We start from the raw sequence: 12,880 nt of genomic DNA, 5'->3' as shown, positions 1-12,880 counted from the left end.
CGTAATTCAGAACCAAATACAATAGATTTACAATATACCACCTTCTGTACTGAAGAGTTGGAGCAGAACACCGACTTGCAAAGCAGGGATGGCTGGAAGTAAAACAGGATTTCCTAGTGGTGATAAAGTTGCTTTGTTTCTTTTACAGAGCCAAAGGTTTTTAACTGTTTGGTTGGGCTCCACCAGAGCTTCCCAGAAATGGAAAGGTCTCCCAGCATCCCAGCCACTGACACTTTTTTTAACTTAGCAGGTTTTGGCAAATGTCATGAGAAAATAACAATGAGTGTAAATATTGACACTCTGTGGCCTTAAAGGTGCCTCTGTAAGGAAATGTGAGGCAGCAGACAGCAGACATAATGTTGCAGCTCTTATGCTTAATGTTTGCAGAAGTCTATTTTTGTGAAAATATAACACTTGGTCCTGTTCAAACAATAAATAGTTTAAGAACAGAATGGGTTACTGAAATTCCATATGAATTTATGTGAAATGTGTATATATACTAGAGAGATAGGTAAATACATACACGTTTTAGTGTGCACAGTCTTAAATTAAAAACAATGAAATATCTGTATCAAATGTGACAGTCAGCTTTTCATTAAGAGAATACCCCTTGCCTTCTTCATAAACTAGAATCTTTAACTCAGTTTTAAAACAGCCAATGAGGCATTTTGTGCTATGCAGAGAATATGAAAGCTGAGCAGACAGTACTTACCAATGCAATACCCAGGAGTTATTTTAATTTCAAAGATGGCTATACTGGCAGATTTATCTTGTCCCATTTCACCTTCTAGTACAATCTGCACAATATAAATCAAATTGTAGACTTTAGGATGTCAGAATGACCATTATCAACTTAAACATTTAAACCAGATAAACAGGTGAACTAACAGAACATATGTAGGGACCTCATCACTCTTACAGTCAGCAGAGGTACTTTTGCTGAAAGGCTTGACGGAATTATTAAAGACAGTTAATACCCTTCTCTGTGGAAAAAAAGGCACATGGAAAGACAATGAAATGAGGTCAAAATAGCCTGCATTTCATATCATCATTGCAAATAGATGGCTTTATATTCCTCGTCTTTGGCTATACAGGAATTTACTGTGAGAGACACATCATAAGAGGATTCGGGTAGAAATACTCTCCCCTAAGCTTCTGATCCTTGCTTCTTCCAGAAGGGCACAGAGGACAGCAATGAGAGAGCACATCTGCAGAACTAAGGCCTGGCAGGTCACGTATCTCCCATGAGACAACTGCAGCTATGTCAGGCTGCCAAGAAGTATCTTTGCTGCTTTGGTTCAGTCAGCTGTGCTTTCCAGTGAGACAGCTGATGCCTTTGCTTCGAAGAGTATTAACTGCCTGACTCAAAACAGCATTAATCACTGATTTTATGGATAGAAGGGGACAAGTGACTCACATGCTGCTAGCCCACATCAGTTTTAACCCAGAGATTTTAGAAGAAGCACTCAGCATCCCATCAGTATGGAGCGCATTTCTCTTCCGTCCAGGAAGTGTATACAGAAGACCACATATTCCATGGAGTCAGAATAGGAAGAGTAAGGCCAAGAGTGGAAATGCTTGAGAATTAATCCATACACCATAATGCATACACAAGAAAGCTTGTGGTATCTTCCGAAATTGGGCTTACCTTGTACTTCTTTGTGCTGTTTGTTAAATCTAAACTAGCTATGAGCCAGCTATCTGAAGGCTCCTTGGCTGACCACATCAAACGATCAAAGCTCTCTCCTTCTTGCCTTAGATACAGGTTGAGCCTGGCATGATCAGATGAAGTCCCTGAAGTAGTTGCTATCTGATAAATCAGTCTGATGCAGCTCCACTCTTCAGAATATAGGTCAGGACTGAAAAGCACTGCTTTCTCACCCTCATAAGATGTGTCCACAGAAATGTAATGTCCTAGGAACAAAGACAGACACACATCAGAATTTTTATTTAAGTATTGCCCTCCAAAACAGGTAGCTGTAGACAAACCATTTGATTAGACATTCTTAAGCAGCAAAACCAACAGGTATAACTATATTGATTCAAAAACAGTGGTCAATGTAAAGTTACATTCAAATGTATCAAATGTCAATGGGAGTATTTCAAAATTAATCTCCAGATGGATATTTTAGGAGCAGGGCCTAAAATATCAGTTCCTCTATAAAAACAAATGAAAGGAAGTGATGAAAGGCTAAAAAGGCACAAAGAGGCTAAAATATGCCAAAGAAACAATATGTAGGAAAACTTGACAATGATAAATAAATCACAGTAGAATGGATGCCTGTTTGTAGAGAGTTTGTTAACACATCAAAACCAAGATCAGCAGTGTGCAACGGCATACAGTAATCATAGGAAGCTGGAAAACAGTGCCAGAAATAAGTGAAACAGAGAGAGAAACAGAATTTCAAGGGGAAAAAAAAAAAAAAAAAAAAAGGAAGAGGAAGGGAAGGAGAAGAGAAGGGGAAGGGAAGGAGAAGAGAAGGGGAGGGAAGGGAAGGGGAGGGAAGCTAGGACATGTATAGCTAGAACATTATCCCAGAGATGATCTGAAAAACAATCCTCCTAACCTCACAGAAATGTATATCAGATAAATCAGAACTGATACCAGTTCTTAACAGCTACACTGCATGCAAGAGTTGCAAGACCTCTTGAGGACTGTGTCATGCCAGTCCTTCACACAGCAGGGCATCACACCTACACTCTTTTCTCTCCTTAAGGCATATATTTCTTCAATTTTATTTTACTTGACCACAGAGACCATTTTTGGTTCCTACATATGTGTAAGCATTTGCTTAACTTACACACACGAAGAATTAGAGTGATGTGATACATATTGTTTGCCTTTGAGGCACACCCTCCTCTCATGAATCCTGCCTGAACCCTCCAACTCAACAAAACCACCCTGGGGTTTCTTCCTAGGAGCTCTCCTATTGCCTCTCAGATTCACAAGGTATTTTCTCTGTTGTGAAAAAAATCGTAAGCATGGACAGTCACCACCCCGCAAGGCAAACTGCAGGCACAGATTTGGTCTATGCAGTTCCCAAAGTCCTCTCCCCACTGCACTCACGAAGATGCCAGGAGCTCTGACAACCCCTGGTTCCTTGAGCAGTGTATGCTACAGCATCCCACTTTATCTGCTCCCTCTCTTACCTGAGGACACTGCATAGGAAATGACCTAACGCTTTGTACGGTGCATTTTTGTTTAGCAGATGTAAGATAAATGATCGCTACTTACTTATGGGATAAATGTAGCCCTAAGCAGTATAAGGGGCTGTGTGGACACAGAAAAGCTGCATTTTCTTTCCCTTTTTAGGTAATGGAATGTTTATTTTTGCCTCTTACCAGAACTTCTTCTTATATCTGCTGTGCCTGGTTTTAGTCTCTTGAAGGAAAACACAAAATCACTGGTCAAGTGCAAGTAACTCATTACTGCAACAGCATATCAAAGAAAAAATAAATAAATAAATACATATTTAGAAATAGGCACCTAATGCGCCTTCCGAATACTTCATCTGCCACTAACTGCAATCTGAGTGTATAAAACATCCGCCTGCACACAGCTATCAAGTTAGTCCACAAAAGATTTATTTGCATTTATTTGCTGGCATGATCTAGTCCAGGACATGCATGCTTTTTCATGAGGGTGGATGATACAGGGAGATTACTAAGGCTCTACCAGAAGTCAAATGCTTCTCACACGACACTTGTTTTACATTGATTTAAGTGGCATTATCCGATTCAGACACAAAATCTGTGTTTTTAAGCTAGTCTGAATTTGGATCATTTTGCCTGCAAAGAAACCTGTAATTCAGAATCCATGCCTGGCAATTTCAGTTTAGATTTCAACCCTATTTTTGTCTAGACATCATGAGAAACCCCACAGGAAACAGAACATTCTTATAATATTCACCTTTTTTTCAGAAATAAATTAGTGTTGACATAGAAAAACATTCCCATGAATACCTCAAATTACCAGCTGTGAGGTTCAAATGGCTGCCTGGCTTTAAGGCTTAATTATAAGTAGACTTATGTTCTTCTACAGAAGTAGTCATTTCAAAAAAAAAAAGAAAACCTCTTAAAGTTTCCAGTCAGGATTGGTCTGAACCCCCACTGATATGAAAGTAAAGATCATTAACTCTTTTTAATCAGAATCTCTTGGCTCTTTTTGTTTTAAAGATTATTTTAACTTATTGATTAAAGTCTCCAGAAAAAGTGTTCTCACCCCCAATTTACTAATCCTTTTAGCCTGTTCTGGAAAGATCAGAGTGTGATTGGCTCCACTGAAATCAATGGGACCACTGATAGAGAATTTTAAGTGTATGTTAAAATGCTTTGCTAATGAGGATCAGAGAGCCTGGCACTTTGCAGAATCAAGCACAGAAAATGCTAATGGTAAACTTCTTACAAATGAATGCTGCCATTGACTAAGTGGCCTTTAAACTAAATTGTGTTTCAATAATAGCAACGATGTGCCGTTGCTGCAGAAGGGAAGGTCTCACAATGCAGACCTCAAGAACTGACACAGAGCGATTGTGAGAGCAAATCAATGCAAAGAGAGGGCTCCTTGGAGTAAAGAAGCAGATAACTTTCCACACTTGTCTGTGGGAGTAACAGAAGGATATTTAGCAGTCTATGGAGAACTCGATGAATGCACACTGATGTACTCAGAAATCTCATTAAAAATGCAACATGCAGCTTCATTTGCAGCATGTCATAACGGATTTGTGGGTTTTTTTTCCTCAAAATCCTCCTCCTTCCAATCACCTACAGTCACTTAGTTGAATTCACTCAGGAGTTGTCAGAAGAGGGCTACTTTTCAAAACCACAGAAAGTCACAAAATGCTGGGAAAAGTCTGATGACGCAGAAACACAAACATATGATTTCTTGCAATTTCTGTCAATGACTTGCTTAGGGGGTAGATACAGCCCTAATCAGTATAAGTAGTTATGTAAATACAGGAAAGCTGCACTTGCTTTCCTAGTTTATGGAATGGCTTTTTTTTTTTTTTTGTCGTTATGGTAAAGACACCTTACAAGCTATTTTACAGGTGACAACAGACAGGGACGGCTACCTACGTTTAACTGCTGGCAGTTAGCAATTACCTGGTGATGGCAAACATGTACAGCTGAGAGAAGAGTTGGGAGAAAGGGGACTCTCGGATGTATTTCTCTGGTGATGCACTCACTGTTCCAGCTGGCAAGTAATGCACTTTTCAACCCAGGTTTCTGTAGTGACTGCTTACCTACTGTGTAACTTGTCTGCTTTCTGCCTGGCAGCTGAATCAAACTCTGTACAGGACCAAGCATGTGCTCATTTTACATTTCTGCTTGTCCAAGCAAAATATTGAGCCCCGGGGGGGCTTAGGACCCAATACTGCAAACCCATCCTCAGTGTGACTATGCATTGCAACTGTAAGACTTGCAAAATGAGACCTTTAAAATCTTTCTGTGTGCAAGTCTCTGATCTTGATGCTGTAATAAGTAGTTCCTTACAAAATCTCTCAATTACAGTTGGTTATATTGTAACTCTATGAATCATTCACTCAGATTTTCCTAATCTATATTTAACCTTTTATTTATTTATTTACTTACTTACTTACTAAATGGCCATCTCTACATCAGTCAGCAGCAATTATATCAATGGCTATACCAATGGGGGTTGGTGCGAGACCAACAATACTACTTTTTCCCCCAGTTCAGTAAGGAAATGACAGTGATTGCTCTCCCTGTAAATAACACAAACAAGGCACAAAGCCAGACACTGGCTAATAAACTAAACCAAATCCCATTAAGAAAAAAAAAGGAGGGGGGGCGGAACTAAAATCACCAGCTAGCTTTTCACATTTAGAAGCAAAACCACAGAAATTTTACACCCTTCATGGGGCTTATGTCTGACACAGCTGTTTGCTCAGTTCAGCAACAGTGAAGCTTTACAAGAAAAATGTATATAAACAGCAAGTTCCAAGAGAAACATTATTAAGGAAAATATGAAGCAGAAAAAGTCTGGAAATTTGCATTTGATTAGACACTTATTTATAGACAAAATTTGCAAGAAATGCCAGTTATGTTTGGATTTCCTCTGTACTTTCCCTATCGAAACAGAAAAGAATATTACCAGGGATTCTTACAACAAAAACTGATACTTCTTTGGAATATCAGTGTCTGGATTTTGGGGAGTGCCTTTAGGGTGTTTTGCTTGTTTGTTTGTTGTTGCTGTTTTTTTTTTATATTCTACTCCAAGAAAAAAAAAATGGAAGCAAAACAGTTTGTTTTTTAGGACCTATTATTCCTTACTATATCACCAGGAAAATTGGTTAAAAATATTAATCATAAAAACATAAATTATATTAATGATAATTTTGCAAATTAAGTTTGTAATTGGAGGCTATCCTTGGGTGCAGATTATGTTTAGATGACAGTTCAGACTTTGAGGTAAGAACACAGAAATTCTCCCATATATTTGAATGAAATTTTGGTTGAAAAGGAGAAGGCTTGTGGATATTGGATACAAAAGCCTCAGACTAAACACACTGCTTTTGGGTCAATTCCTTGTCGATATAAAGGAAACTTTTCAACTAACATGGGCATTTTTTGCTGACCTGGCAGTTGTCTTGAAAAACAGAAGCATGTGGATCATTGTTAAATTTGTTTAACCTATGAAAAGCTGAGATTTTCTGAAGAAAACTTTTCCTCTCCCCAGGAAGAGTTACCATGCATTTTGGTAAGGCTCTTTGGAGAAAAGTGGAAGAGAGGAGCTTTTCAATTTTTTTTAGGTAGTGTCCTGGGAAAGCAAAAAATGGCATGAGTAAGTGAGCTTTCAATAGGAGGAAAAACTTTTCTTCTGCAATCCTATGAAAAAAGTCAAAGAAACCTCCAGACTGATCAAGCACACAAAAGCCTTGGTCAGGGTGTTACCCTACAGCAGTCTCCAGTGAGCAAGGCCTCTCGCGTGACCAGCATCGCTGGGCAGTGTCAGCAGCAGTTCAACACAGGCTGCTGCAGAAAGCAGCACTGCTCACCATCGCTGCCCAGCCAGGGGAGGAGGAGGAGGAGGAGAAGGAGGAGGAGGAGGAGAATGAGAAGGTGAAGGAGGAAGAGGAGGTCTGTCCATCTGTCTCATGTCCCTGGCCTCGGCCACAGCAGTCAGATGAGGCAGAGCAGCAGCAGGGGCAGTGCTTGACCAATTCTTCTTGGTCCCCAGAGGATTTGCACAGCAGTTTCTGGCCCAGGTGGACAGAAGCTCACACAGCGTGCACCGGGCAGAGCAGCAAAGCCAGCCCATGTTCACAAAGGTATAAGTTCAGTCCCAAAATGTCTGAAACATCTGTGATTAAAGCTAATTGACAAGGCAGAACATAACCGGTATTTCCATTACTGCTAAGCCACAGTGGAGTTCATTTCTGGTAAGCTGTTAGATTCGCACCAGAAGAAATGCACTGTTCCACTGGGACCTATTGCTGTAGGAAAAAACTTTTTGGTCTTTAAACATCCTTGTCTCATCTGCGGTTTCTTAAAAGCAGTTCTATGAAAACAGCTGAGGGAAAGAGATGCAGGAGGTGGTCTGTGTTTGCTGTCTGCAGTGACTGATGTCCAGCATTCACCACAAAACTGGACAACATAGGCTGTACTCATGCACAGCTGCTGTCAGGGGATTCCCCCTCTTGTGTGTCCGTAGGGGCACCTTAAGACTAAGGCTGCTGCTTTCCTGCAGCAACCTGTGGTCCTGCCTGGCCACTGGCACCCCTCTTGTTGCTCATCAGGGAGGACACTTGAGGAGGACCCCCTTAAATTTACCTCTGTACTATTCCACTTCTTCAGGAGGAACTATGGAGTTTCCAGGCAAATTTTACACAAAACAAGAGCATTTTGTAGGAAAGCACAACCTGGGGTTATAAGCAGACAGGTAGCTCTTCCCAGCAGCCACACACCTTCCTCCACTGCACCGACAACCCTGATGGCAGGAGCCCTGGCAGCAGGAGCTGCCCCCAGCAGCTCTCTCCAGGCACAAGCTCATTCTGCTTTACAGACTGAATCTGTCTCTGGGAAGAGAAACTGATTACTGGGACCTTTGGTGGTCAAGGGTACCAAAGCAGTCAGAGAAATGGTGTGTTCAACCCAGGGGAAAGAAGTTTCTGAAGGCTTGTTACTGACGCTGTTTCCATGCAGAGGGCTTGGAAAGGGGGAAAGGGGCTAACTACCAGCCCCTTATACTGCACTGTCCTTTGCTTCTCCAGAAAGTGCACAAAGGCAGCTGTTAGTGAGCCTGTCATAAAAGGTCAGAGTAGTACAATGGCCCTGAAGCCCTCTGTGCTTTTGGGATCTGGTCACAGCTACTACCATACTGGCAATGCCTTCTCATCTTGATCCATCAGCATGGCTGCGAGCTCCTGGCAGGGGTTCAGCTTGTGCTGCTGTTTTCTGTTTTTAATTTAGAGCAGTTGCTCCACTACAGTAGTGTCACTGGGGATGCTTTAACTGCAAGAGTTTTTGGCCACAGATGGGTTGTCTCCTCACCCTCCCTCTTCGAGTCCCAAGATCCTGACATCATGTACCAATTACACCAGATTTTCTGTTTGTTCCAAGCACAACCATGTAGGCTTGTTTTCTCTCACAGTGACCTCACAGACGCTTATACACTTTTCAAGTATTCTTTCTGCTTGTTCCAAACACAACCATGTAGTCTTGTGAACAATCCACCAATTCCAGTGAGCAATTGTTCAAACCGCTCACATCTCCCTTTCACATTGTACATTATATCATTTTGACACCTCTTTAACTGCTGACATAAAGAGTCCCAGATTATAGTCTAGTATTTCTGCCTTTACTTGCAACAGCTCTTTCAAAAGAGCTGTGTGATTCTTATTAGCTGGTACACTTGAGCAGAACACAAGTAAGATTTAGGTACAAGATACTCTGCTGTGAATTTCCGAACTGTAAAGAATTATTTTAGAAAAGCCTTTCCTTTATTCTTTGGCACCCTAAACCGGTTTCCATTGTTCCATAGGTAATATCAGAGATAAGAACCAGGTAAAGCAGAAATCATCAGGCAAGTGTTTGCTGACAGCGCTCATCTCCCTCATTACGAGTTCCGCCCCTTTCATCCATCATGTTTCCCCAGGATCAAACACAGAGGAAAGCGCTGCAACAGCTCCTTCAGCCCAGCTGTTTCTTCTGGCAGAGCGTAGTGCGGGGCTGCCTTCCTTCAGAAAAAGAGGATGAAATCTTGCTCCTACAGTATTCCCTTGAGTTATGCTGCTTATTTACGTTGTTGATGTGTGCCATGGATGCTTTGGGGTGTGCCCATGGCATATCACTAGCTCTGCTCTGTGTTAAGCACTGCCCACAGCCAACTGACTGACCCCCAGTCCACGCTGCAGTGGCTCCTTTTTGAAGGAAAAGCCATCAGATTTGCAGCCCAGACCAAGCTGTTGGCTCATAGCCCACAGGGCAAGCAACAGGACGACAGCAGTGGCCCAGGAAGAGAGAGGACGAGCAAGCCTCGGGGCTGGAGCCTGTCAGAGAGCAGAGCAGGGCCTGCCCAGGCTGGCTTGGATATTGTGGGGTCAGGGTGAGCAGTGGGGTCCCAGGCCAGGCCACGTCACATCACTGCCCCTGGGGAAAGGAAAAAACCCATCCGGCAGCCTCCTGGAGTGTGTCTGCAAACCACAGGGGTGCGCTCAGTAAGAGATTATAAAAGCAAAGCTTTTCTACTGCACAGATCTGCGCTCTCAGCATCTGCCAAATCACTTGGCCTACTACATTACCCCAAAAAATAGCTCATCTGCCTAAATACTTGCCTGTTTCTCCCAGCTACATCAGATCAACTAATAAAATGTAACCTTTGCCCACAGCCTTGTACCTCCAAGAGAAGTTGTAAATGTGCTCGGCCTAGACAAATTACATTTACTCTGATGTTCACCCAGGCGCTTGCTTTTGCAAAGACTGAAATATTATTTAGTTTTGAAATATTTGAAATATTTGTTTGGTCTCACTGGCTTCAAAAGTTGAACTCCTGTGAGTTCAGTTTCCTGCTTTCTGTAAGCTTAGTGTTTTTATAGTTCTTGTGTATTCCAGGATCATTAGGACAACTGGCAGGCTCCTGGTGGAGTGATCATTGCTCTCACATCAAAACACACAAACAGTACTACTAACAGACCAGGTTTGTATCTAGATCCAGGCCTTGAAATAGCTGGCTACAGGAACTGCCTAAAGGTATGCTAATCAGATCCCGATGGGTGCTAACAGTAACCTGGTAGAAGGGTGCCCAAGCAAGCCAGCCTAGCTACACCATCACTTTTGAAAAGCTGCTGACAGTCACTGGCTCCTGACTTGTTTATTGTTGGCAGCCCCTTAGTTGCTGCCATGTTTACTCAATGGCTACTCTCAAGTAATCCACTCTAAGTGAGAAAGCAGCCTCAGTGACTCATTTTCTGTCTCAGTAAGACTCATCCTGGACTGGGAGCATATAACAGTGAAGATTCAGCATCTGCAACCACAAAACCTGCAGCCAAGGAACATATCTATTGACCTTGAACATAACAAACACCAGGACCACTGCTAATACTTCCTGAAGCTCTGCAAAACTGCATCCAGTGGTTATCCACTTCAAAGATCAATATCTGGGGCTTCAGTTTACCAGGGATGCATCTATTCCTACAGTCCTGTACACGAATCCTGTCTGGCAGTCAGCTGGTTGCAGTTGAGGTTGTTTGTGAATGTGTACAGACTGACTGAGCCAAAATCCACAAAATCAGAGAACGAGAGTTTTCAAGGGATTATCAAAATAGCTTCAGGTTAGATAACTGTGATCCCTAGAGCACACGCACATTTTACATAAATGGAAACTAGTTGTACAGTTAATCCTGAAATACACATTTGCCATTTGAACTTTAACTATAACCTGCTGTACAATTACATTCCTTGGGTATCAAATCCCCTATGTCCAGAGATGTTTAACAATGTATTTTTCATTCAAATATAGTGCATGGGGGTTCTGGTCACAATCCTGCTCCTGCAAGGGAGCTCCTTTCCAAGAACTTGAGCAATGGCTTCTGGCTGAGTACCCTGAAACAGAAACTGTTAAAACTGGGAAAATTAAGCTAGAGGTGGATTTAACAGCCCAGGAAGACTGGAATTCAACCTGTCAGTGCTACTGCAATCTTTGGTTGTTTTTGTTTTTTTTTGGTTGGTTGGTTGTTGTTTTTTTTTTGTTTGTTTGTTTGGTTTGGTTTGGTTTTGAGTTTGTTTTGTTTTTGTTTGTTTGTTTGTATGTATGTTTGTTTGTTTTTTCCTCTTCAATTATTACTCTCTATTCCTTTTTGTTAAGGGAATGGCTTTAAAAATACGAAACACTACACATCAAAAGGCATGACTGAAAGCTTGCCATGTTTTTTTTCCAGAAACTTGGATGCATTTATGAACCCCAGAATGACTTTCCAAATTTTACAGGGATTATAGACAATAGTACATTTATAAATTCCCTGTTGGTCTCAAAATTCAGAGGATCCCAGAACATTTTCCAGGATGGTGTGGTCCTCTGTGGCAGGGGCTGGTGCACTATGACTCCCTCCCTTTTGCCTCTGTGGTTCCAGTACCACTAGAAGGAGACTCAGTCAGAGAGCTTTGGCTCCCAGTGAGACTTTTGGATTATCCAGAATCACATTCATAAGCATCAGTTGGTACCAAAATCAAAAGAAACTTCCTTGTGTAAACTCCAGTATGAAGGGAACAGGAAGAAAATGGATGCCAATGAATGTTCAGGAATTTAGGAGATTAAGAAAACAGAGCCAGTGTTTTGCTTTCCACAAGGTATCTAATTACTGACCCTAGCCAATAAGGGTTTGCTACATTTTTTTGTTTCTTGTGCTTTGTATTTTAATTAAAACAGCTAATCAAATTCTTCATTGGGACTGCATCCAACTGAGTGAATCACCTGATATCTGAAGTCCTCTCAGGCCACCAGTCATCATGCAGAATCCGCACAGGACCCTGCCATCTGTCTGACCCCCTCCACTTCTCACACATTTGTCATGTCATGGTGGCCCCTGTGCTTCCTCTCACTCGGTGATGACCAAGAAGTGAATTCTTTCCACCAGTCCCTTCTCATGCTCCCCCAGCTGCCCAGGGGCACCTGTCATCACAGATGCTCAGGCTTTATTCTTGACAGAGGCCCCAAATATTTCCCTTTCTTTCTAGATGACTTTGGAAGTGAAATGATGAAACTTTTGATGAATTTTAGCACATGCTTACTGCAACTTCATTCCATGAATAGCCAGTATTAATTATTCTGAGGCACTTGTTTGCAAGGGTATTTAGCATATGTCATTTGAGCTGTAATACACATTTATCAAGACAGAAATAACACTTGAGAGATATACTGGTCATTGGAAAAAAATCAGTCTGGTCCTGCCAGTTCACAACACCATTTCCTTCAGGATAGCCTCACTGAATCTTATTTCGCAGCAAAAGTGAGTAAAAGTTTGGCAAAACTTTCCAAAGTATTGGAGTATATGGGTCCTCGTTAGAATTTTATTTTCCTCTAGCAGACAATTAAAGCTATTAGGCCTCATTCTACCTACTCGACACCTTAAGTATCCTAGGGTGGTCACACAGATTAGTGAAGTTGAGGTGATCCATAAAACACTATTCAGGTGACCCTACCTTGGTGCACCTAGGCTACCAAACCTCACTAGACACTGAGCACCACTCACAGGGAAAAGTTCTCTTGCATGTGTGCACCTGATTTATAGCTCAAAACATAATAAAAGAACCCTGACTGGCTCCCACAGATCCAACCCTGCATCCACCCACCCTGGTAGAACCTGACTGTGGTCACAGATGGACACCTGAGAAAGAATTAAGTGCAAAACAAGCTTATTTA

General features: G+C 41.8%; 1 protein-coding gene across 4 annotated transcripts in view; it reads right to left on the bottom strand.

The window, feature by feature from the left end:
- Positions 1–12,880, bottom strand: part of MAMDC2 (MAM domain containing 2) — a 68,826-nt gene that overhangs the window by 33,820 nt on the left and 22,126 nt on the right. For 3 of the 4 annotated variants that reach the window (XR_014576761.1, XM_083817742.1, XM_083817740.1), the window contains exons 3-4: positions 1,649–1,914; positions 713–797 (exon numbers count right to left, since the gene is read on the bottom strand). Coding sequence is in view for 3 of the 4 variants with exons in the window: in XM_083817740.1 (XP_083673866.1) it covers positions 713–797; positions 1,649–1,914 (351 nt within the window). In the remaining variant the exon portion in view is untranslated. Of the gene's footprint in view, positions 1–712; positions 798–1,648; positions 1,915–3,342; positions 3,430–3,973; positions 3,995–12,880 lie in introns of those variants that run through there. The other variant, XM_083817741.1, reaches the window with a different exon arrangement.

Source organism: Anser anser, assembly GCF_964211835.1.
Source record: "Anser anser genome assembly, chromosome: Z".
NCBI classification, from domain to species: domain Eukaryota; kingdom Metazoa; phylum Chordata; class Aves; order Anseriformes; family Anatidae; genus Anser; species Anser anser.
The sequence above is the reverse complement of the archived record's forward strand: the minus strand, read 5'-3'. Positions and strand labels throughout refer to the sequence as shown.